This window comes from Ostrea edulis, chromosome 2 (genome assembly GCF_947568905.1).
Source record: "Ostrea edulis chromosome 2, xbOstEdul1.1, whole genome shotgun sequence".
NCBI classification, from domain to species: domain Eukaryota; kingdom Metazoa; phylum Mollusca; class Bivalvia; order Ostreida; family Ostreidae; genus Ostrea; species Ostrea edulis.
In genome coordinates, this window is record NC_079165.1 from 9763892 (window position 1) to 9789453 (window position 25562).

At 36.0% G+C, this 25562-nt stretch overlaps 2 protein-coding genes across 3 annotated transcripts in view; one reads left to right on the plus strand and one right to left on the minus strand.

Annotated features, from left to right (window-relative positions):
- LOC125680481 (BLOC-2 complex member HPS3-like) overlaps positions 1–16733 on the minus strand; it is a 32873-nt gene extending 16140 nt beyond the window's left edge. Inside the window, exons 1-5 of the mRNA XM_048920099.2 lie at positions 16088–16733; positions 3730–4608; positions 3399–3512; positions 2842–3020; positions 145–261 (exon numbers count right to left, since the gene is read on the minus strand). Of these exons, the coding sequence (XP_048776056.2) occupies positions 145–261; positions 2842–3020; positions 3399–3512; positions 3730–4608; positions 16088–16304 (1506 nt within the window). The 5' untranslated portion in view covers positions 16305–16733. The remainder of the gene's footprint in view (positions 1–144; positions 262–2841; positions 3021–3398; positions 3513–3729; positions 4609–16087) is intronic.
- A 5574-nt stretch (positions 16734–22307) lies between these two features.
- On the plus strand, positions 22308–25352 carry LOC125682298 (uncharacterized). Of its 2 annotated transcripts, none has more exons than XM_048922769.2 (2): positions 22308–22662; positions 24227–25352. In XM_048922769.2, exon 2 carries the CDS (start codon positions 24299–24301, stop codon positions 25106–25108), a length of 810 nt encoding a protein of 269 aa, XP_048778726.1. In that variant the 5' UTR covers positions 22308–22662; positions 24227–24298; the 3' UTR covers positions 25109–25352. The 2 variants fall into 2 exon arrangements, with proteins under 2 accessions (XP_048778726.1, XP_048778727.1); XM_048922770.2 differs by lacking the exon at positions 22308–22662 and adding an exon at positions 22679–22809.
- The last annotated feature ends 210 nt before the right edge of the window (positions 25353–25562 follow it).

The following is a 25562-nucleotide window of genomic DNA, read 5'->3' on the forward strand; positions in this document are numbered from 1 at the left end:
AGTACTTCATCACACCCTAAGTACTTCACCACACCCTAAGTACTTCATCACACCCTAAATACTTCATCCCTCCCTAAGTACTTCATCACACCCTGAGGACTTAATGTTGTGAATACTGGTACATATGACATCATTGGCACTCACCTTTGTGACCCCATTTAAATCCTCCGAGTTATGAATGGCTGCAGCATTACATCTGCTAGAATAAATCTCCAGCCCTTTCTCATTCAACACATACAACAAGTTCCCATCAGTGATTATCTGTATTAAAACAGTACAATATATATATAAAACATACAATAGGCCCCCATCAGTGATCATCTGTAAGCAGTACAATATATATACACGTATAAATAAAACATACAATAGGTCCCCGTCAGGGACCATCTGTATTAAAACAGTACAATATATATACAGTCATGTATATATAAAACATACAATACGAATAGGTCCCCATCAGGGACCATCTGTACGAAGCACAATATATATACAGTCATGTATATATAAAACATACAATAGGTCTCCATCAGTCATCATCTGTAAGTAGTACAATATATATACACGTATAAATAAAACATACAATAGGTCCCCATCAGAAATCATCTGTAAGTAGTAAAATATATATACATGTATATCAGGGTTTGAAATTAACTCATGTCCATAAGTCTGAGACTAGTAAAAAATGCGTCAGACTAGTGAACTCTCTATAGCACTAGTCCGTACGGACTAGTGAAAATCCGGAAATCAATCTTGAATTGGTAAAGATTTTTAGCAAGATTTGTCTGAGTCTCTTAGATGTTTGAACTTATGGTTGATTACCTGCATGGTCAAGTGTTTGCATGACTATGACAGCCTGATCTTCCAAACACATGGAGTGCGTTCGAGACCGCCGTTCTTCGAACGTGCACAAATTGGTAAATTCCTGCCGATTCCGAACGCCGAGTACACATTACGAGAACGTGTTCTAGGTGCAAGAATTGTAAGTATTGTGGTCTGAGAACATGCACGTTTGTGTGCACATGTTCTCGTCATTCGCGACTCTAACACAGTAGTTCATAACACTATAGCTCATGACTTGGTCAATCGAGTGAATTTTTTGGACTTTATTGATAAAATTTCGAACTCCTGCGACTCTAAGATCTGAGCACCAAAACAACAGGAACGTCGATCTCGAACGCACTTATGGACGTTTATAAAAGGATTAACTTGGAGGTTAATATTGTATGCTTCTGAAGATCTTGAATGCGAAATAAAATATGGTGGTCTCTTTTTCTTCTGTAGGTGTCAAAAATTGAATTGTTTGCAACTGTGATGTGTTTGGTTTGATTAAATACTATTGAATAAAATGGAAGATCATTTTATGATATACTGGACGGACTAGTGAAATGCTTTGCGCACTAGTGAACATCAATAGTGACTAGTCCGTATGGACTAGTGCTTGAAAAAGTTAATTTCGAACCCTGTATATATAATAAACATACAATAGGTCCCCATCAGTAATCATCTGTAAGTAGTACAATATATATACACGTATAAATAAAACATACAATAGGTCCCCATCAGTGATCATCTGTAAGTAGTACAATATATATACACGTATAAATAAAACATACAATAGGTCCCCATCAGTGATCATCTGTAAGTAGTACAATATATATACATGTGTATACATATTAAACATACAATAGGTCCCCATCAGAAATAATCTGCAAGTAGTACAATATATATACGTGTATAAATGAAACATACAATAGGTCCCCATCAGGGACCATCTGTATTAAAACAGTACAATATATATACATGTATATATAAAACATACAATACGAATAGGTCCCCATCAGGGACCATCTGTAAGCAGTACAATATATATACATGTATATATAAAACATACAATAGGCCCCCATCAGTAATCATCTGTAAGTAGTACAATATATATACATGTGTATATATATTAAACATACAATAGGTCCCCATCAGAAATCATCTGTAAGCAGTACAATATATATACACGTATAAATAAAACATACAATAGGTCCCCATCAGAAATCATTTGTAAATAGTACAATATATATACATGTATATATAAAACATACAACAGGCCACCATCAGTAATCATCTGTAAGCAGTACAATATATATACATGCATATATATTAAACATACAATAGGTCCCCATCAGAAATCATCTGTAAGCAGTACAATATATATACATGTATATATAAAACATACAACAGGCCACCATCAGTAATCATCTGTAAGTAGTACAATATATATACATGTGTATATATATTAAACATACAATAGGTCCCCATCAGAAATCATCTGTAAGCAGTACAGTTAAATACATATAAAACTATGCATCTCTTTCTATTCATACATCAAAGGCAATATGTGTACATACCCAAGAAAATATCTGTTAATGGCTGCAAATATCTGTTAAGGTTTGTAAATATCTGTTGGTGGGTATAAATATCTTTTAGTGTTTGTAAACATCTGTTAGTACCTGTAAATATCTGTTAGTATTTGTAAATAACTGTTAGTGTTTGTAAATATTTGTTAGTGACTATAAACATCTGTTAGTGCTTGTAAACATCTGTTAGTACCTGTAAATATATGTTAATGTTTGTAAATACCTGTTAGTGGCTGTAAATATCTGTTATATCTGTTAGTGGCTGTAAATATGTTAGTGTTTGTAAATACACTGTATCTGTTAGTGTTTGTAAATATCTGATAGTGGCTGTACACATCTGTTAGTGGCTGTAAATATATGTTAGTGGCTGTAAATATCTCTAAATATATGTTAGTAACTGTAAATATCTGTTTGTACCTGTAAATGTTAGTACCTGTTTTCCTTCCAGTGTGTACTTGTAGTGGGATATGTCTGAAGTTTTGGTCCATACGTTGTACATGGTCCCCATCCTGACACTACTAAGGAGACATGACACACCCACCAGGCTGCTGAACACTGAAGACTGGAAGGGGATTTCTCGATACCAGTCCCTCATCGCAAGTCTCTCTCCATCTGTGGGATTAAAACAGACAAACTGATCAATATCTGTGTGTCTTCTAAAGCGCCTTTATTTAAGTGATCTGTAGGAGTTTTGTCTTTCTGTTAGTGGGATAGGTAATTCACAGCTGTAATAATGTAGCCCTCTCTGATATTCTTTTATTCTGACATTTTCGGGAGGGGGCTACAATTCCATAGGATCTTCGTAATGATGCAACACCAACACCCCCCCCCCCCCAAAAAAAATTGGTGAGGGCTACATTATTGCAGTTAGGTAATTCAGTATGATAGGATAATATACAAGACAGTATAATTCTTTTGGTTAGATTTTCACAAACAGCTGTACATACGTGCACATAGAAGGATAAAGACTTGGAAGAATCAGGTTTATACCGGATAAGTAAGTGGGCTGGAGCTGTATGAATTTCCAGGAATCGGTACTTGAAGAGCTTCGCTTGTATAAGACTGTAATAACACTAAGTTCTCCCACTGTAGAATGGCCACCTCCTGTAAAAATTTCAAGCACTCCTGTAGAATTACAGATACCTATTAAAAGATGTGTGCAGTTTTATTTTGATTTGTTTTCTTCTATAAAAAGAGGACAAAATCTTTATGCTGAAATTGCTTTCCTGCAATATTATTTGAAAAGTAATTGTGTACTATATCAATACTTGTTAGGCTTAAGTTTAAATCATTTCCTACTTAACATGACACATGTACCCACCTCGGAGATCATTGTGTTTGGGTATGTCTGACAATAGTAGGTCTCTCTGAGAGAGTTCGTTCAAAGTCTTCAGAACAACTGTTTTGGATTGTTTCTTTCGAACTGCTCTCCTTCCTAGAAATGAACCTCCATCTAACTCCTCCTTTTGTTCAGTTTCATCAAAATTCCAAGTCACAAAATTTTCATCATCATCAATTTTATTAAATGCATCGAATCCTAATTTATTTAAGGAGGATGCTGATAAGGCAGGACTGGCATTTACAGAATTTCTAGATGAATCCACTAATCCATATTTGGAGCCATAACTCAACGAGGAATCTAAATGTCTCTGCCTATCAGACCCAGCGGAGAGTTCGCTTAAGACTGAAGAGACTTTTCTGCGAGTCCTGGAGGGGAACTGCTTTAAAATGTCAGCATCTTCTGTCTGCTTGTTGGTTTCAGAGTACAAAAGACGCACAACCTGTGCTTCCTCCTCAGACGTCACCGCAATAAAGTTTTCACAAAATGAAATAGAATTCACGACAAAACTCCAATCTAATTCTAAAAATGGCACAACGTCTATATAAGTTTTATCTGAATTTGAAACAGACTTCTCTACAACTTGATAAAAAGTTGTTTTGTCTTTCTGAACTATGACTAAGTTTCCAGTCTTTTGACAGGATGAAATACATGTTACTTCTTTGCTACATGGTATGTCAATGACTTGGAGTTGGTCATTAGAAATACTGTTTGGCTTCAAACTGTGGTCATGATTTGCCAACCTTACACAGGATCTGGTACTGTTCGGATCTGTTGCCAGCTGCCAGTTTAAATATACTTTCACTGCATAAAATGTCTGTCTTCTAGATGATTTTACTTCTAACGTTGAGACATAATTCCCTAGAAAAAGAAGCCATCATTAATTTCTTACTACAATAATTTACATTTTTTCAGTGTCTAAAAGCCAAACGTTACTCAGCAAATTTCTGTTTGTGACTCATTAGTTTAAATCTAATCTATGGCAATAAATTTTTGTAACTTCAAATTGGTCTCCTTAGATGTATTGATTAAATCAATATTTTTTAGTTTAGTGAGAAATCATTGCATGTGAAGAATGATCCTGAAACTCATGGATTTAAACTGTATGTGAAGAATGACCCCCTTTTCTAACAACCATCATTCTCTCTCTCTCTCTCTCTCTCTTTCTCTCTCTCTCTCTAAATCTCTCTCTCTAAATCTCTCTCTATCTATATATATATATATATATATAGATATATTTGGTGACTCCCCCACTTTATGGGGGAAGTGAATGGTAAGAATGTAAGGTTGAAGTTATGAACTGCATCCGTGTATCCTCCCTACTATTTTCTTTGAGGCAATATACATGGTACACTAGTAATACACACACACCTCCTGAATTAAGGTTGTAAAAAAATATTGTTTGAGGTATATTGAGTTGTACATGCATGTACGTTACTACTTCATGAGTTGTACATGTACATCACTATTTAATGAGTTGTACATGTACGTCACTACTTAATGAGTTGTACATGCACATCACTATTTAATGAGTTGTATATGTACATCACTACTTAATGAGTTGTATATGTACGTCACTACTTAATGAGTTGTACATCTAAGTCACTACTTAATGAGTTGTATATCTAAGTCACTACTTAATGAGTTGTACATGTACGTCACTACTTAATGAGTTGTATATGTACATCACTACTTAATGAGTTGTATATGTACGTCACTACTTAATGAGTTGTACATCTAAGTCACTACTTAATGAGTTGTATATCTAAGTCACTACTTAATGAGTTGTACATGTACGTCACTACTTAATGAGTTGTACATCTAAGTCACTACTTAATGAGTTGTACATGTATGTCACTACTTAATGAGTTGTACATGTACGTCACTACTTAATGAGTTGTACATGTACATCACTACTTAATGAGTTGTACATGTACATCACTATTTAATGAGTTGTACATGTATGTCACTACTTAATGAGTTGTACATGTACATCACTACTTAATGAGTTGTACATCTAAGTCACTACTTAATGAGTTGTACATGTACATCACTACTTAATGAGTTGTACATGTACATCACTATTTAATGAGTTGTACATGTACATCACTACTTAATGAGTTGTATATGTACATCACTATTTAATGAGTTGTACATGTACATCACTATTTAATGAGTTGTACATGTACATCACTACTTAATGAGTTGTATATGTACATCACTACTTAATGAGTTGTACATGTACATCACTACTTAATGAGTTGTACATCTAAGTCACTACTTAATGAGTTGTACATGCACATCACTATTTAATGAGTTGTATATGTACGTCACTACTTAATGAGTTGTACATGCACATCACTATTTAATGAGTTGTACATGTACATCACTACTTAATGAGTTGTACATGTACATCACTACTTAATGAGTTGTACATCTAAGTCACTACTTAATGAGTTGTACATGTACATCACTATTTAATGAGTTGTATATGTACGTCACTACTTAATGAGTTGTACATGCACATCACTATTTAATGAGTTGTACATGTACATCACTACTTAATGAGTTGTACATGTACATCACTACTTAATGAGTTGTACATCTAAGTCACTACTTAATGAGTTGTACATGCACATCACTACTTAATGAGTTGTACATGTACATCACTACTTAATGAGTTGTACATGTACGTCACTACTTAATGAGTTGTATATGTACATCACTACTTAATGAGTTGTATATGTACATCACTATTTAATGAGTTGTACATGTACGTCACTACTTAATGAGTTGTACATCTAAGTCACTACTTAATGAGTTGTACATCTACATGTACATCACGACTTAATGAGTTGTACATCTAAGTCACTACTTAATGAGTTGTACATGTACATCACGACTTAATGAGTTGTACATCTAAGTCACTACTTAATGAGTTGTACATCTAAGTCACTACTTAATGAGTTGTACATGTACATCACGACTTAATGAGTTGTACATCTAAGTCACTACTTAATGAGTTGTACATGTACATCACTACTTAATGAGTTGTATATCTAAGTCACTGCTTAATGAGCTGTACATGCACATCACTACTTAATGAGTTGTACATCTAAGTCACTACTTAATGAGTTGTACATGTACGTCACTACTTAATGAGTTGTACATCTAAGTCACTACTTAATGAGTTGTACATGTACGTCACTACTTAATGAGTTGTACATCTCAAACTTCCACCAGAGTTCGTTTGCTCACAAACCAAACTCTTCCACTTAGGCATTATGGGATAGCGATTTCTTAGGCCGCGTATACTGTGACGTCACTGTAGAATGACGAAAAAACATAACATCAAACGTAAACAACTTTCAAAACAAGAACGTAAACATCCAATTCATTACTTTACACAATAATTTGAACAGAGTCTCCCTACTTTTTAATGATCTTTTGATCATTTTATGTTTAAAATAAAATCCATACTTTTATATTAATGCTCTTAATATTAATATCTTCAAACTTTTAACTGCGAACTACTTCTTTAGTGTAATTTGTCTGCGTGATAATCGCGGACTCACAATATACAAATCTGTATATTGTGGTGCGTCACATAGGAGAGGTCTATTCGTAGGTGACGTAATGAGGCCTCGACGGGGAGTTTGTTGTACATCTAAGTCACTACTTAAAGGACACATCTCGTGTTTTCAAAGTATACAGAATTATATGCATTTTGTCTTCCTTATGCTTATAGAAATTAATTGTAATAGTTCGTTCATTGAAGTATTGCGATAATTTGCCACAATACGGACTTAAATCTAAGCCCCGATTTCAAAAAGCCTAGTTAATTAGATAGGTAGTCACGTGGTACAGTGACGTCATATGCGACCTTCGTCGATCAACTTGTTGTAAAAGTAGTGTTAGATATTTTTAAAAACTCGGGTTTTAGGGGCCTAATTTATTTACCATGGATAACATTTATTTCGATGTTGACAAATTTCCCGAGTCTTATATCTTTTAGCCACCAGTGCATACAAATAGCGACCCAAATGTAGCGAGGAAAGCGAATATGAAATTTGCGAGTAAATAATGTTTACATGGGATCACTGTCTAAACACTAATTGGTAATGCCATTTCTGTAAACAACTGTAATTAGTGTTGTTGCTTTTCTAAAATAAACAGTGCAATTATTATAAAATTTATTTTTGGAGAAGTTAGATAGGCCTAAATTATAATACGATTATGTAGTATTGACAACTAGGCCTACTGTGACAGGGTGCATTTCGGGGGAAAAAATATAATAAAAATGATCAAACTTATTGTGAAAATCACAATACTTTTAAATTATTTTATTCAAGCAATTTTATTAATCATTATATTTTGTTATCTACACGTTGTTACTTAGGAAGTGGGAGCGCTGAGCTGCGTGCTGTTGTTGTAAACACGTACGCGTTCCTTAAAAAAAAAAAAAGAAAGCATTATAATTCAATTCAAAGTTGGGAAATATCATATTTTATTATTTATAATTGAAAGTTCTATTATCTTTTATCTTTAAATTTCGTTTTTAAAACTACCAATTGGTAGACACTGCTAGCAAAGTTCTGTCTATATGTTGTTACAAGGTGAAGGTCAGTTGGTGCGAGTGTGTATTAAATTTGAGAGCAGAACGGAATGCATATGCGGTAGGCCTATATGTAACAGTGCGAAGCTTCGATAGAACCATTTTCTCGCAGTTTATATACGTCTTTGTCCAAGAGCTTGTTTGAAAAAGTACAGGGACAAATTCTACTGGGTTTTTTTTTATGGTAAAGTCGTTATGCCGACAAAAAATATTCACGTCTTGTCCCTCATACCTTCCTTCGAAAATTGAAAAAAACACAGTCCAAATCATCTCTACTGACAGCAAGTACACCCTTAAACGGCACAAAACAACCCAGTGCAGTGTTATTTACAAACCGTTAATGTGATAATTGTTTGTTTGTCAATTAAATCTAATCTGTTTATGAAATGGCTAACAACTGTTTTCAAATCTTCTCGCTCGAGGTCGCATATGACGTCACAGATAATGGCGCGTAAAATATCGAAGAAAATATGCATATCGCAAGATTTGAATTTCATCGCTATCAAACTCGAAAACTACGCAAACTGTTTCTTTTAAAACACATGTAAAGTAGTTTTAGGCATGAAATGAATTAATTTTGCTGAAAAAATTAAAAAGTTTAAAAACATGCGATGTGTCCTTTAATGAGTTGTACATGTATGTCACTACTTAACCATGTTAGAATTTAAATAGTTTCATTGTTATTGATATCTGAGTGTATTAATATAGCGAGGTGACCATTCTACATTGATCCAGTGCCTTTTTATGGGATTCGAAACTGTGACTGTGAGATGTATGAGAGTTTGACTTCTAGGCGGGCAATTCTACTTTCACTTTAAACGGTAAGTTGAAAAAAGCATACTGCATCTTTGATGTAAAATATCTCGAAAAGGAATCAAGGACCCTATTGCAAATTTGGCCTTGTTGGAAAGGTTAGGATTTTTGCTGAAAGTTGATATCTGTCATTATACTGGGAAATTTTTTTTTTTAATTAGGAGGGGTTGAAAATGGGTATATTTTCCTCATTTTTGTTGATTTTTTACTTCCAGGATGGCAGGTGCCTGAGTGTATCTCGACCCATTTCCAGGTTAGCAGCAGATATCATGATGGACCTTTAAAATCTTTTACATGTGTACTTTCAAGAACCATATACATTATTTTTGAAAATTGGTTGCCATGGTAATAAAATCTGAAAATTAAAACATGGGCTTCTGAAGGCGAATTTTTCTCCATTTCCTGGTAGTTTGAGACCTTAAGCAAAATCAGCTTGAAACTTGAATTTTCCAGGCAAGATTTTTTTTTGTTTATTGTGTTTAAATATGATGTTTATGCTTTAAATATGAAGTTTATACTTAATATTATTGATTTCATTGAAATTGAAGGTCATCGATTAGTAAATATGTCAGAAGTATTCTTAGCAATTGGTCGAGTGTGAGTGCAAGAAATTTCTCCTCAGCCATAAATTTTCTATGAAAGTTTTTTGCAATGCTAATGATGTGTCTGTGTGTGTGTCTGTCTGCATGTGTGCGTGCATGTGTACATGTCTGTCTGTGTGTCTATGTGTTTGTCTGTGTGACTGACTATGTGTTTGTTTGTGTGTGTGTCTGTATTTGTGTCTGTGTGTGTGTGTTTGTCTGTATATGTATGTGCGTGTATCTGTCTATGTATGTTTGTCTGTGTGTATCCGTTCTATGAGTGTGTTTATCTGTGCGTGTCCGTTCAGTGTGTGTCTGTCTGTCTCTGTGTGTGTGTTTGTCTATGTATGTGTTGTGTGTGTCTGTCTGTCTGTGTGTCTGTCAGGCAGTCATAGAGAAACAGATAAAGCTTCAGAATATAAATTTCAATTTTTATTGAATTCACTGTATATTGCATAAGGATCACTAACATAGGTGTGATACACTGTACATCTAGTGGAGTACACCGACTTTTCAGAAACTTTTTGATACGTCATCCATACGCATTCTGGCATGAAACCACTTCTGTTTGTCTTTTGAATTACAACAGTGGATCTACATAGGTTAGCTTAACTATGACATCATAATATAACACGTAATGTGATGTCATAATAGAGTAATGACATCAGCTTTTTTTTTTTTTTTTGCTAGAGTTATCTTCCTTGACAAATATTCTTCTTCATACAAAGGTCTCTTATTTTGACTTATGTTTATTAGATAAAAGCATGATATCAGGGTCATTTATTAAAGATGTGACGGTTTAGACGAACCAATTTTTAGGGCAAATTTCTCATTGAAATAAGTTTTTTTGAACTTGAAAGAACAAAAAACAGACTCTCCAGGATTGCTCAAGTTAACATCCTTACTGGCCATTTCAGGGTTTTTTTCTACAATTCCTTTTATTTCACATAAAATTTCCTTGAAATACAATTCTAGTCTTTATTTGGAATCAAAATCACACATATTTCACTCAGTTCTGGGTCTTTTATTCCATTTTCAAATTTACCAAGGAGAAAAACTCTGCTGAAAACAGTGATGTGAAGAGGGCAGTTTTTGTTCACTCATTTCAAGATATAATTAACAATAACTCCCCATGTATGATACATCATTTTATTCGGAAAAACTTAAATTTTTAAACAGTATAGGTATTTCATGATGTCGTAGAATTTCCGCAGTCTTTAAAATCAGCCAAAAGAACATGTTGGATTTTGTTTTGCATGTCAAGAATTTCAGATAGATAATTATATTGCAAAGACATCTTCTCCGGCTCCCCTCACCCCCGAAAACGATGCTTCATCCCCATTTCCCCTCCTCCAGTAAAACGCATTACATCCCTCTGCCACACACCAATAATGCTGGCTCTTAATTTCAGCATTCAACCCAGTAAGTAAAATGGTTCTCTCTACCCTGCTTGAGTTTATCTGACTGTCTATATTGCTAAATGTTTCCCATCAACGGCCCGCAGGCCACACACCCTTTCACGCTGCCTTGTAGTGAAATAGAAATTCCGCATGTCATGTAGTCATAAATATTTCGTAATGGGGCATTCACTATCCAACTCGGAGAATATATAATTAAATAGGAAATTAGCTTGGTTATTTTTTAATCCAATTGAGTTAAATTGCATAATTTACAGAAAGTGTATATCATACATTTATTGCATGATAGTGCGGGAGATATGAAGATTTATTCAACCCCAAAAAATCATATTCCCCGAGGGCAACGCCCGAGGGGAATATGATTTTTCTGGGGTGAATAAATCATATCTCCCGAGCATTCATGCAATAAATTGTTTATTATACCGAAACAAAGCAAGACCACAAAATTGTATCGAGATTGGAGTTTACTCATTTATACATCGTACATGTTTGTAGCTGAGATCGCCCTAAAAGTAACAGCGCGCCGTCAATGTATATATAGAAGGTACAAACAGCGAAACACAGTGATATGATAACCAGTTTTTGTATTTCCATTCTCCTTGAATGCTGATTTACTTGCTTGTTTTTGTATCAACCAAAATCAGGCGATTTTAAAACTGTATATCAGAGACCCGCATATTTTGTGCCTTACAAACTATGAAAGTAGAATGATTCAGACTTATTGTGACGTCATAACACACTTCGTCTACTTTGACGTTAAATTGATGGAAAATGCATGAAGCTACCCAAGGGGAAATATGATAGGGAGATATGATGTTTGAGAGGAAGATATGAAGTTTTTGATCCCTGGCACGTGACTGTCTAGACCAATCAGATTACGCGTTGCATAGAATTCTCATACTGAGGTATAATAATATACATTTATTGCATGTTAGTGAAGGAGATATGAAGTTTTATTCAACCCCAAAAAATCATATTCCCCGAGGGCAACGCCCGAGGGGAATATGATTTTTCCGGGGTGAATAAATCTTCATATCTCCCGAACATTCATGCAATAAATTGTTTATTATACCGAAACAAAGCAAGACCACAAAATTGTATTTGATTGGAGTTTACTCATCTATACATCGTACATGTATGTAGCTGAGATCGCCCTAACAGTAACACCGCGTCGTCAACGTATATATAGAAGGTACAAACAGCGAAACACAGTGATATGATAACCAGTTTTTGTATTTCCATTCTCCTTGAATGCTGATTTATTTGCTTGTTTTTGTGTCAACCAAAATCAGGCGATTTAATTGTGTATCAGAGAACCGCATGTTTTGTGCCTTACGAATTATGAAAGTAGAATGACTCAGACTTATTGTGACGTCATAATACACTTCGTCTACTTTGACGTTAAATTGATGGAAAATGCACGAAGCTGCCCAAGGGGAAATATGATAGGGAGATATGATGTTTGAGAGGAAGATATGAAGTTTTGTCATCCGTGGCACGTGACTGTCTAGACCAATCAGATTACGCGTTGCAAAGAATTCTCATACTGAGGTATAATAATAACTTTTATTATATAGGTAATAAATAGTCTATTATAAAGCCTGCGTAAAATCTAGAGAATGTTAGCGTTCAATATCCTGAGAATTTATTGAAAGCTAACTTTGCATTGCGTAAATTGTGTGTGCCCGAAACATTCCGAGTATGAGTGTTCAATATTTACGTTACCGTAACGACGTAAACAAGTCAAAATGGCAGACAACGGTCCTCCGAATCTGACAGAGCCGGTATTTGATATCATATTCATTTATTTAAACAAAATGTTTCACTGTACATAAATTATGATGTCCCCATTCACAAAATCAGTTTGCTTCATGCATTAATGATGGGTTTAATATTGAACAGTTAAGAAAAGCATGCCGATATTGCACACCTTCACCTTAGATGCCAATATTGATGAATTCTCGTCTATTTTGGAGTATTTTGAGTGAAAAGGGATATAATTTAAGCGGCACGTCTTTTTACCACAAGGAACCACAAGGATACCACAAGGATACATCATTGACATCCCATTCATATTTTACATCTGGGATATGAATTAATGTAATAAATAATTGGCTAAGATTATATTTATCGAACAAAGATGTGACTTTCTATGCAAACTATCAGTTTGTAACACAATTTTTCTGAGAGTTCCTTGATACTTTTATGTTAGACAAACTTAACCTTCAATTTCAAGAAATGATGAAAATGTAATGTATCTACGATATCAATTAAATCCAAATCAAACACATAGGACTATGTTTTTTGGGGTTTCTTTTGTTTAGGGGACTGGCTTAATATAGTCCCTACTCCCCACTAGCAGGAAGGCTACCTCGAATACTTCCTGAGGTAAGGGAAATAGTCTGGTTGAGGGGAACTGGAAATTTTCTAACTCCCTCAATGATATACTTTTTAACTGTTTCATTATACCCATTCAAATTTTTGCATTTCATTAACATATATTTATATTCATAACTGAATATAGAGATAATTCATTCTGTTGAAAATCTAGAGGATTATACATAAAACAGGTAAATTTACTCTTACATAACACAAGAGGCCCAACTGTCACCTAAGTATAAATCAATCCTGTAAAGAAGCCACGGAAGGGCCAATCTAATAATTATATAATAAAACAAAATAAAGTGATTGATGAAGATATATTGCTAAAAAAACAAAAACAAGAGGAAGATGATCAGGGAGCAACAAAGTACTTAATGCAGTTATAATCAGCAACAACCCAGTATAATTCTTTAATCTAATTTATCTATCATTAACATTATCACATTGATTGATCATCATAATGAATGACAAAGAGGTAAAACTCTTAAGGCAGAGTAAAATTTCAACAACTATGAACCTAGTTTGTTTGCTAAATTTCAAGAAGTAGGGAGGTTTCAAAGAATTGGTGCATTTTCACCAAATACGAACAATAAAGCCCTGGCTTATTTCAGACCCTGCAGGCACCATGAATTTTTAATTTTAAGATGAAACACCTTTGCTTATTATACTTGACTGTGCATTTAGTTCGTTTGTCAAAAACCGACTAGAGAGAAGAAGATTCTAAAAGATTGAATTAATGCATTTTAAATATAGAATTAATAGAGCCCCACCCTTCTTTGGAACTCCTGACCCCGGGGCCACGAACTTCACAATTTAGAAAGAGGCTCCTTTGCTCATCATAATATAACACTAAGTTTGTCGGCTAAATACCAAGGAGCAGAGAATACTTTTAAAGAATTAATGCATTTTCAATATATTAATGGAGCCCCACCCTAACTTCAGAACCCCTGACCCAAGGGGTTTGGACCATGAATATCACAATTTTGGAAGAAGCACCCTTGCTCATCATAATCATGCACTTTGTTCATCTGCTAAATTTAATGAAGGAGAGCAGGTTTTTAAAGAATTTATGCACTTTCACTATATGGTCAATAGAGTCCCAGTCCCTAACTCCAGAAACCCTGATCCTTAGGCCATAAATTTCATAACTTCGATGGAAAGCTCTATGCTCTTTACAATCAAGCCAACATCTTTACTGTTTGATTTCCAGGAGTATGGGAAAAGATTTTCAAAGTTTACTTCAATTTCTTTTGAAGTCCCACCCCTCAGGCCCCAGGAGACAGAGATCCTGAAATTCACAATTTTTGTGTCACTTCACCAATAGATGATAATATGGGTAATTCAAAACCAAAATTGTTTGAAACTGATTAAGCAGTTCTGGAGAAAAAGTTGAGAAAGTTAAAAAAATTATGACACAAACTTAAGACACAACGCTGGACAAAACAGATAGAAATAGGTCACCTGAGTGACTCAGATGACCTAAAAATGCATATCTAGATTCATTAAGATTGAATGGGATGTCAATGATGTATCCTTGTGGTTCCTTGTGGTAAAAAATACTTTAGCTATATAATAAAAGGGTTATTGAACTTAAATTGGTGAATACTGGCACTCGTTGGCTGTCAAAATGCACTTGCAAGCTCGTGCATTTTAACAGCCAACCTGTGCCAATATTCACCAATATAAGTTCAATAACCCTATAATGCAGCTTGATATAAAATATAATTATGCTTTTCATTCCTACAGTGATATCCACAGAATATGGCACATACATGTATAGCTTTAAAGAGATTTCTCCCCATGTTAACACACTGAACATTATAATGCCAACCCTGCATAATGTCATATGCCACTGATTTTCACACACAAATGGTAAAATCTTAAAAGGTTTATTACTTAACACCCATCTTTATCACACTTGTCCTTTGAGAGTAGTGCAGTGAAGTGTGACAGGTGGGACAAGGTATTCAGGTGGTCAGGTTAATTACTAATTTATTGCCCAAATTCATCTTGAACGAAAGTTGGCAATATATAAAGGGATCACAGTAGATTGATGTATCACAATGTCAAAAGATAATTTATGTAACAATCAACTGTTAACTCAATTACTATAACTTCAGGAAGAGACAATTCAGAAAGTCGGGCTGCTTCGATATCTTATACATGTTCCAGCCCAGTCAGCGACCCTCTGTAACACTTCAGTTTCATATATATACCAATATAATGTCTGGCATGTCCTTCATTTATTCCGTTTTATGTCTTGGAAATTTGATCATCATCTCAGTATAATTTTCAAATTACAAGCTACTTTTGCTTTTGTGTTCATGACATAAAGACAAACATTATCATGTGTCACATATGATACCGAAATTTTGAAGAGTGTTGGGGACTGGACTTGGAAATGTAAAAGATATCAATCCGAATTAGAACGTTTGGCTCAGGTGGGAAATATGTGCTGCATTTCCTAAATAATGTTCAATTAAGTAGACCTAGTTCCGTACGATAAGAACTTAGTGGATGATAACACTCACCAGTCTCATTAAACTGTAACTGCTGAACCCTCGCTTCTGTAGCAAAAGCATTCGTCCTCTGGCAGTTTTTCTGTGTTAAAACCCTATATACAAAAATACAGCAATTCTGTGTAGCAACAAACAATCTATCTTGATATGCAAACAGGGAAACTGGTTCGTTGTCTACTTGGATGACATTCTGGGACCTAAAATTGTGGCATTTGTACACTTTCACCATGTTTGCAAGTTTACACCGAGAACTTCATCCACCATCTTTAAATCACATGACTTCAATCTACCTTTGTAGATCGACCCCGATTATGAATGCCGACGTCCTTGTAAATCGATCTCGATTGATATTAAAGTTAGCAAATTATTCGTTGACCAGGCCATGCCATACGCAAGAAATGACTGCAAAATTTATAATTGAATAAGTAAATAATATTTAATATAATACAAATCTTTTGGATCCAAGCAATCTTCGTTAAAAAAAAAAATAATAATAATACTAAAAATAAATAACCAACCAAACAAACAAAAAACAAAAAACAGGCAAATTGAAACGTCCTTCGAAAGGCCCCTTCTCCTTAAATGTTCTTTTATGTGGATTCTGTCCACAGCACCTTTTGGTCCTCTATATATAGGAAGCTATGATAGCGAATATCAATATATCGTCGACTGACCAGTTTCGGTGACCTTAGTGATAAACGGTGATGTCACCTATTTCGGTGACCATTGTTAATATAGGTTTGCCAAAAGTTTGTAACTGCTAAAATGTATATACAGGAGGAATGTGCAACTAAACGTCAATGAATAACTTAACATAGTGTAGAATTCTAGACTTTTGGTATACTTTATATCAATTTGAAGGTTTGCTTGAAAAAGTAATAAGTAAATGGGCTTATTTTTGGGGTGCCCGTGTTGATTTTGTGCATCCTCTCCTTCTAGTAGTTCATTTGGGGTGGGTGGGGGGGGATTGAAGACGTACTCTATATATGTTTGCAAACACTACGGCGAAATTGATGACGCAATATACACCTGGAAACGACAACGCGCACACGTAAACAAAAGGTCACCGATTCTGGTCATTCACCGAAATAGGGCAGTGGACGATACATTGCAAATACCTTTGCTGTGATTGATTGGCCCATAAGATAGTTAAACAATACAAAACTGGCTCTATTCAAAGATATATTTATCGACCAGTAACCACGATCAAGTTTGTATTAAATTGGTGCATAGATTTTGCAGCGAATACATGTAATCAGTCAATCAAAAATTACTTTCCTAAACATCACTCTGATTCTTGGCACAAGTACTCTGAAGTCAGGGCCGTAAATTAACCTTCAATTTGGAGGAGGCAGGAAATTAGGCGGGGGTCTGGGGGCCGCCCCAGGCCCCCAGACGCTGAGCACATTTTGTGCACACTGAACACGTTTCGTGCAAAATCCTTGATTCTAGGGCCTTCTAAGATGTTACTTGACTAACTCATTCTAAAAGAAAGATTTGGAATGCTTTTTAAGGGAGGTATCATGTTCTTAGTTATTGGAAACAACATAAATTCTAATGAACTTTAAATTTTAATTTTTTTTGGCTCAAAAGTTGGAGGAGGCAGCTGCCTCCTCCGCCTCCATGTAATTTACGGCCCTGGAAGTTGATAATAAAAAGATGCTGAAGTTCCTTATTGGCGGGTGTGACTGGTCGACAGGGAATGCTTACTCCTCCTAGACACCCGGTCCTATTTCTTGTATGTCCAGGGTTCCGTGTTTGCCCTACTCTTATTTTGTATGGTTTATATGAGTTATGAGATGGGTCACTGTACGTTGTCTTCATCTTTATAGGAGTTATGAGATGGGTCACTGTTCGTTATCTTCACCTTTCAATTCTGGTAAGCTGTTCCACAAGTCCACAACTGTTAGTGAAAGTGCAGTTTTTGGCATCCCTCGTACGACGATGTTTATAATAATTTTTTGTGTGTGGTGTTACTTGGATTCAGTTGGAATAGATCGTGTCATAAAACGTCATGTCGTCCAGTCTTCCCCCTCCCTTCTGCACCGTCCCCACATCTCAGATAGAAACCAGCTTGATATAAAAAGGCTAAGAATAAGATTGATATCAGACAAGCTTGGAACAAGGCAAACAGACAAATAAGTCTCTACCCAAATAAGTATATCTTGTTATCAGACAGCCAGGGATAAAGGATGATAGCACTTAGAGACAAGCAAGGTAAATATTCGATATTAGACGTAGGCAATTAAGAAACAAACTTGATATCAGACTAGTCAAAGTATGTCAAATAAGAATTTTGCCTGCTATCTTACAAACAAAACCAGTGAACAATAACGCTTTGTGTTATACAGTCAGATCAGACGGAACCAGTCAAAGCTTGGTGTGTCACACAGACAGAACCAGTCAAAGACAAAGCTTGGTGTCAGACGGAACTAATCAAAGCTTGGTGTCACACAGACAGAACCAGTCAAAGACAAAGCTTGGTGTCAGACAGAACCAGTCAAGGACAAAGCTTGGTGTCAGAGGGAACCAGTCAAAGACAAAGCGTGGTGTCAGAAAGAACAAATCTAATTTAACAAAGCTTGGTGTCAGAGGGAACCAGTCAAAGACAAAGCTTGGTGTCAGAAAGAACAAGTCTAAAACAAAGTTTGGTGTCAGACGGAACCAGTCAAAGACAAAGCTTGGTGTCAGACGGAACCAGTCAAAGACAAAGCTTGGTGTCACACAGACAGAACCAGTCAAAGACAAAGCGTGGTGTCAGAAAGAACACGTCTAATTTTACAAAGCTTGGTGTCAGACGGAACCAGTCAAAGACAAAGCGTGGTGTCAGACGGAACCAGTCAAAGACAAAGCTTGGTGTCAGACGGAACCAGTCAAAGACAAAGCTTGGTGTCAGACGGAACCAGTCAAAGACAAAGCTTGGTGTCAGACAGAACCAGTCAAAGACAAAGCTTGGTGTAAGATAGAACCAGTCAGACACAAAGCTTGCATTGGTGTAAGATAGAACCAGTTAAAAAGAAAGCTTGATAAGACATTCAAGGAACTAGCGTGGTGATAGACAGACAGAATCTGTCAAGAACAAGCTTTAGACAAAAAATTTAACAAACTTTAGACAATCTTTCAACAAGATTGATGTCAAACAGAGACAAACAAGAAAAAACTTAATTTCAAACAGAGACAGTTAGGCCTAAAGACAAAGCTCAAGGTGTTAAATTCTAAGTGTCGTGTAAGGAGCAGCTTTGTCGTTAGAATGGATGGTCGTAAGATTCCAAATAACCAATCGATTAAAAATCCATTAACTTTCAAACGTATTTGACTTGTTCTTTAAGTGTAAAAATATCCTAAGCACGGTGGCTACGGAAATAACTAAACTACACGTTCTGGATATTTATGATTATTTTCTTTCCAATCTTGATTTCGTAAAGTACTCAAATAAAATCACAGTACAGCTAATGATTTTTAAGATGGGCGTCTGTTGTGAATGAGAAGAAAGCCTGATCGGATCGTTCATCCCCCTAAAGTTGTTTGGTATTGATTTATAACGCAATCATATTATTGTCTGCTGTTTCCGTTTGCCTTCGCTGTTTGTCATCTATATACTATGCCAATTTCACCTTTATAGTTCTCAAATAATCAATGTAAGACTTTGATCAGTTGAAATTATTAATGTAATGGGAATATTGAGGGAGGGCAATGGCGCAATTTTAAACGGGCCTCTGTAAATAGTGATAAGCTACTGGTATTTGAAAGCGTCTATAGTATTCAGAACATCTTACGACTGTGCGTCGATGGTCCCAGTAAAGGCAATTGCCCCAATTTAAATATACATGTGTATGTACGTTTCATTTTCAGTTGAAATATACATGTGCATGGACGTTTCATTTTCAATTCCAATATACATGTACATGTGTATGTACGTTTCATTTTCAATTTAAAGATACATGTATATGCACGATTCAGTTTATAACCGGAGGACACATGTCAATTTAAAGTTTCAGACATCATATATAAATTCATAACAGTATAGTACTCGTTACTCCTCTTAAAAATAGCAAGCTAATAATAATATAGTTAACCACAGATATATGCAACAATATCCCCCAAGATGTAGAATCTCGTATAAAGCATGATCGACTATACAACCACTGGTATAATTTACATGTCCTTAGTCTGATAACCATTGGTAGAGTTTACAGGATCATAGTCTGATAACCATTGATAGGTTTACAGGATCATAGTCAGATTACCATTGGTAGAGTTTACAGGTCTGTGGTCAGATAACTGGTAGAGTTTACAGGTCTGTAGTCAGATAACCATTGGTAGAGTTTACAGGTCTGTAGTCAGATAAACATTGGTAGAGTTTACGGGTCTGTAGTCAGATTACCATTGGTAGAGTTTACAGGTCTGTAGTCAGATTACCATTGGTAGAGTTTACAGGTCCGTAGTCAGATAAACATTGGTAGAGTTTACAGGTCTGTAGTCAGATAACCATTGGTAGAGTTTACGGGTCTGTAGTCAGATTACCATTGGTAGAGTTTACAGATCTGTAGTTAAAGATTACCATTGGTAGAGTTTACAGATCTGTAGTCAGATAACTGGTAGAGTTTACAGATCTGTAGTCAGATTACCATTGGTAGAGTTTACAGGTCTGTAGTCAGATTACCATTGGTAGAGTTTACAGGTCTGTAGTCAGATTACCATTGGTAGAGTTTACAGGTCCGTAGTCAGATAACCATTGGTAGAGTTTACAGGTCTGTAGTCAGATTACCATTGGTAGAGTTTACAGGTCTGTAGTCAGATTACCATTGGTAGAGTTTACAGGTCCGTAGTCAGATTACCATTGGTAGAGTTTACAGGTCTGTAGTCAGATTACCATTGGTAGAGTTTACAGGTCTGTAGTCAGATTACCATTGGTAGAGTTTACAGGTCTGTAGTCAGATAAACATTGGTAGAGTTTACAGGTCTATAGTCTGATAACTGGTAGAGTTTACAGGTCTGTAGTCAGATTTCCATTGGTAGAGTTTACAGGTCTGTAGTCAGATAACTGGTAGAGTTTACAGGTCTGTAGTCAGATTACCATTGGTAGAGTTTACAGGTCTGTAGTCTGATAACTGGTAGAGTTTACAGGTCCGTAGTCAGATAAACATTGGTAGTGTTTACAGGTATGTAGTCAGATAAACATTGGTAGAGTTTACAGGTCCGTAGTCAGATAAACATTGGTAAAGTTTACAGGTCTGTAGTCAGATAACCATTGGTAGTGTTTACAGGTCCATATCTGATAACCTTTGGTAAAGTTTACATGTTTATAGTCAGATTACCATTGGTAGAGTTTACAGGTCTGTAGTCAGATAACCATTGGTAGAGTTTACAGGACCGTAGTCAGATAAACATTGGTTGAGTAATCAGTTCGGTTCGGGGTTCGCACCCAGATAACCATCAAATGTGATAATCATGAGTCCACTGTAGGAACTCAACAAATGTTTATCGTTATCCTATATTTCCCACGTTTTTTCTTCTGTTTTCTTCTCTCTCTTCTGTATGGTATCGAGTAGATGCTCCGATTCAAATACGCCCATGTATAAACCAAACGAAATGAGAATTCCAATGCGTGTGTAGTATATTGGCAGCATGAAGGTGAAATAGCCTGCTTTCACCTTGCTTCTATCCTAACATTCTGGGCTGAAGTGTTTCTGGAGTGTCTAGGTTCTGTTGGCTGAACGGTGTACGGTTTCCCACCATTTGCTGATAGATGTAAATATTTATCAGGCTAGAGAAGGTTCCTGGAATTCTGTGGCTTTGGTCATGATGGGTTACTTCCTTGGTGTTTCGGAGATTATATCCTTCAGGAAGCCGACTGATATCAATTTTATTCGGGCAATGTTGCTCAGTCTTGTGGGTAAGGGCAATCTAGGTGTCCGTTCAAGAGTGGGATGTCTAGATTTAGTCCGAAAATCCCAGTAACATGGTCTAAAAAGTGTTGATAATACATACTTGAAGCTATATGCGAGTCATGCATTAGTCTCTTTGTACAAATATACTACTGGAAGAGCAAACTTTGCGCTGTCAAAAGCACTTCAAAGTAACCTGTTTAAAGCGCAAAAACCGAGACGAAAAATGAAATATTACAAATTACACCACTACGAATGTTTGTTGTTCTTGAGGTTTTCTGCACGAGGTGTCAAGTTTAAAAGGCGAACTATCTTCAAAATAAATTTAAAACACTGTGCACTTTCTTTCGCCGGTCACCCCTGGCAACCTCGCGACTCTTCCCAGGAAGAGAAAGCGCTCCTGTATCGCACACGTCTCTGCTGACTTAAACCGAGCTCGCCATTGATCCGTTTGTTTAATCGGATGGGATTTACCAGCTTATGAAAATCTAGTGATTTAAAACGGGTTTCAGTCGAACTCTTAAATATTTCATAAACTGGATATATATTTAAAAATCTTAATATCAACTACAATTTATCAGAGAACGTGGCATTTCTGAAATTGGTTTTAATGATTTTTTGGTTTGGGTTTGCCATTTAAAACACAATGAGAGATGGTCCGGGATTGAAGTCGATAATTGGATAATTTTACCTGAGCAGGTAAGCAGATCTTGTCATTTTTGCTACGCCAAACACTATCAACCCCCTTTCTCTAGATAAGAGCAATGCATGTAAACCGAGGAAATGGTTAATACCATTTTCTGTCGGATTTTAGGATTTAAGTAAGATTTTCGGCAGATGATTTGGGTAAGTACATGGTAGACTAGTTATACGTCTGAGTGGACTGTTGAATTTTATAATCACACACTATGTATACGGTGGAGAGATTTATAAGATTCAACATTTTATATTTTTGTAGACAGTCTAACGTTTGGAAACACCAGAGACATAAATATGACATGTTATATATGTTTATGGAAATACACGTCGTGGAGTGCCTGTTTCTTGTACATTTGTTTCTTTCTCAAAGAAAGTAAACCCCCCACGAGAGTCACGTGAAAACAGTAGGTTTTAATTCCTTTGTAAGCATGGTTTAACTTTTCAAATTAAACTTGATTTAAATCGAGATACAAACATTATACAAGTTTTAAATGATCACTCTGGTGTGACCATGACGAACTGTTATCACTCTGGTGTGACCATGACGAACTGTAAGTTTTAAATTATCACTCTGGTGTGACCATGACGAACTGTAAGTTTTAAATTATCACTCTGGTGTGACCATGACGAACTGTACCTTGTATACATATCAGTCATAAATTTAGTATTAGGGTAGACGTTGCGTGTGTAAACCCACACCTAATGCATAGATACAACTTCGGACAGTTTAGTATCGGATTTCTTCTTACAATTCAGTAACGAGTTGCTTGCATGCTCGTTGTACGAAGAGATCAAGGGAAAATGTAATTTACATACTCTAATTTAATGTGATTTAAAAATCCCTTCAGGTAATGTTCCAAAATAAAAATCGCCGATGTAGGAACGCGATCGTTTTCTTTTCAACCATTGTGCGAATACGATTAGATACATGCACTGGCAATTTTCTCCTTTACAATCAACACATTCCCCTTAATACTTAATCCAATAATCATTAATGCTTTGGAAATGTATATTTGTTGATCAAGAAGTTAGATTGAGACTAATCCTAAAATCGAATTGGATTGTCGATCTGTATCGAATTCAGCACAAGATCGTACGTACAAAGGTCTGGCTGGCCATGTTCGATTTTTTTGGTACGGATTCGGAAACTTCTCAACACAGGAAAATACAAAGTTATTGGTCAAATAACGCTCAATTGCAATTCTACGGATTTCTAGTACCCACTAAGGACACTTGGTACAAGAAATGTATGCATGGGTTGATATCTGTGTCAGCTTAGTTTGGTTGTAATAGGCACAAATATATAATTCCTAGAAAATTAGGGACTTTTTTCTATGATGTTCAGAAGTTAATATATTACCCTTCATAACTATACACAAAATTTCCCTCACGGTTTTTGTTTACTTCATTGAGAATGAGAATAATTTCAAACGGTAAATTGTATTCATTCTATTTATTTAAAAAAAAAAATCAGTTTTCATTTTCATTATTTTTGAAAAAGAAGGTTTGCAGCAAGAGTGTTTCCAAATATCGAGATAAGTCATGTTTCATTTCATTCTTTCAGTATCGCAAAGAAAACGCAATGTGTCCTATATAACACGACCCACGGAGGATCATTACTAGCTAGACACCAGCTATGAGTTCTATGTACTACCGTGTGGATCCCCCTCGACCTAAGTCCCCCACCTACGGGATGGGCACACGGACCGCCAGGGAGGTCAAAGAAATAACGGAGAGACTTGTCAAATCCACGTACGAAAGAAAATTAGCTACACAGGAAAACAAGCATGTCAGCAACTATGAATATCTGCTAGACGCAGGGAATAGAAAACGCCTGCCGTCAGCTTGTCGTGAGAGAAACATGAAACCGCCGACAAGTCGAGGGTCTGACGGGAAGCGGTACACCGATAGGGACTTCCGGTTTCTTATGCGCCGGTTAATGAGACCTACTATGAGTGCTAGCGCAAAATACCAAAAACAGGATGAGGACAATGTAAATAAAATGCAGAACTTAAAAGAAGGCAAAATTGTTCGCGATAAATCCGAAAGAGCCGAGTCTGCCAAGAGTGTCATTCGGATCAGCCGCCCTACGACCGCTTCCCGCGCTAAAACTTTTGAGTGCCATTTGTGTTATGAACACGTCAATAAAAAAGCCGATGGGGATGTGGACGCGTTCGATTATGAATATTCGGAATCCAAGTGTGTGCCCAAGGAAGAGTTGGAATATATTGTTGAAAGAGTGGCGATGCCGACGTGTTCCAGCGCCAAAGGCCACCGGAAATGTGCCAAAACACCAGTATATATTGACGAAGTTAAAATACGAGAACAACTGCCTCTCGTTAGTGGTTTAGGGAGAAGCAAAAATGTGCAGGAAATAACGAACCGTCTTCACCAACGAAGATATAAAATGACCCCCATGGCAACAGAGGTCACCGTATACTCCTAACTATCACGAAAATTCGTCATTTTCGGAGTCTCGACATTTTTTTTCGTCGATAGTTAAAGACTCGTGTGTGGAAATAGCACTTTTGTTTCGTTTTACGCAAGGATCTGCATTTTGAATCTTTACTAAAAGATTCTCAGGATTTTCGCCTAGTCTGAAGTGATTAGTATTTCCCTTACACCGAGTACATTTTTTTTTTTAAACTGATGAAAATGGATGTTAATTAATAAATGATTGAGATCAGTAATATATTTCGTTGGGTACCAATTTGTGTGGAATAATAATTTCAGTTCCCGAACTGATTTTGTTTAGACGTGAAAAATTTCTCGTGACAACACGGAGTAGTCACAAAATCCACGAGAACCCAAGTATCGCAAAAATATGGTCTCTTAGCGATTATTTAAAAGTCACTTAACGTTTTAATTTTAGCCCATATTGTAATCTTTGTCCTATTAAT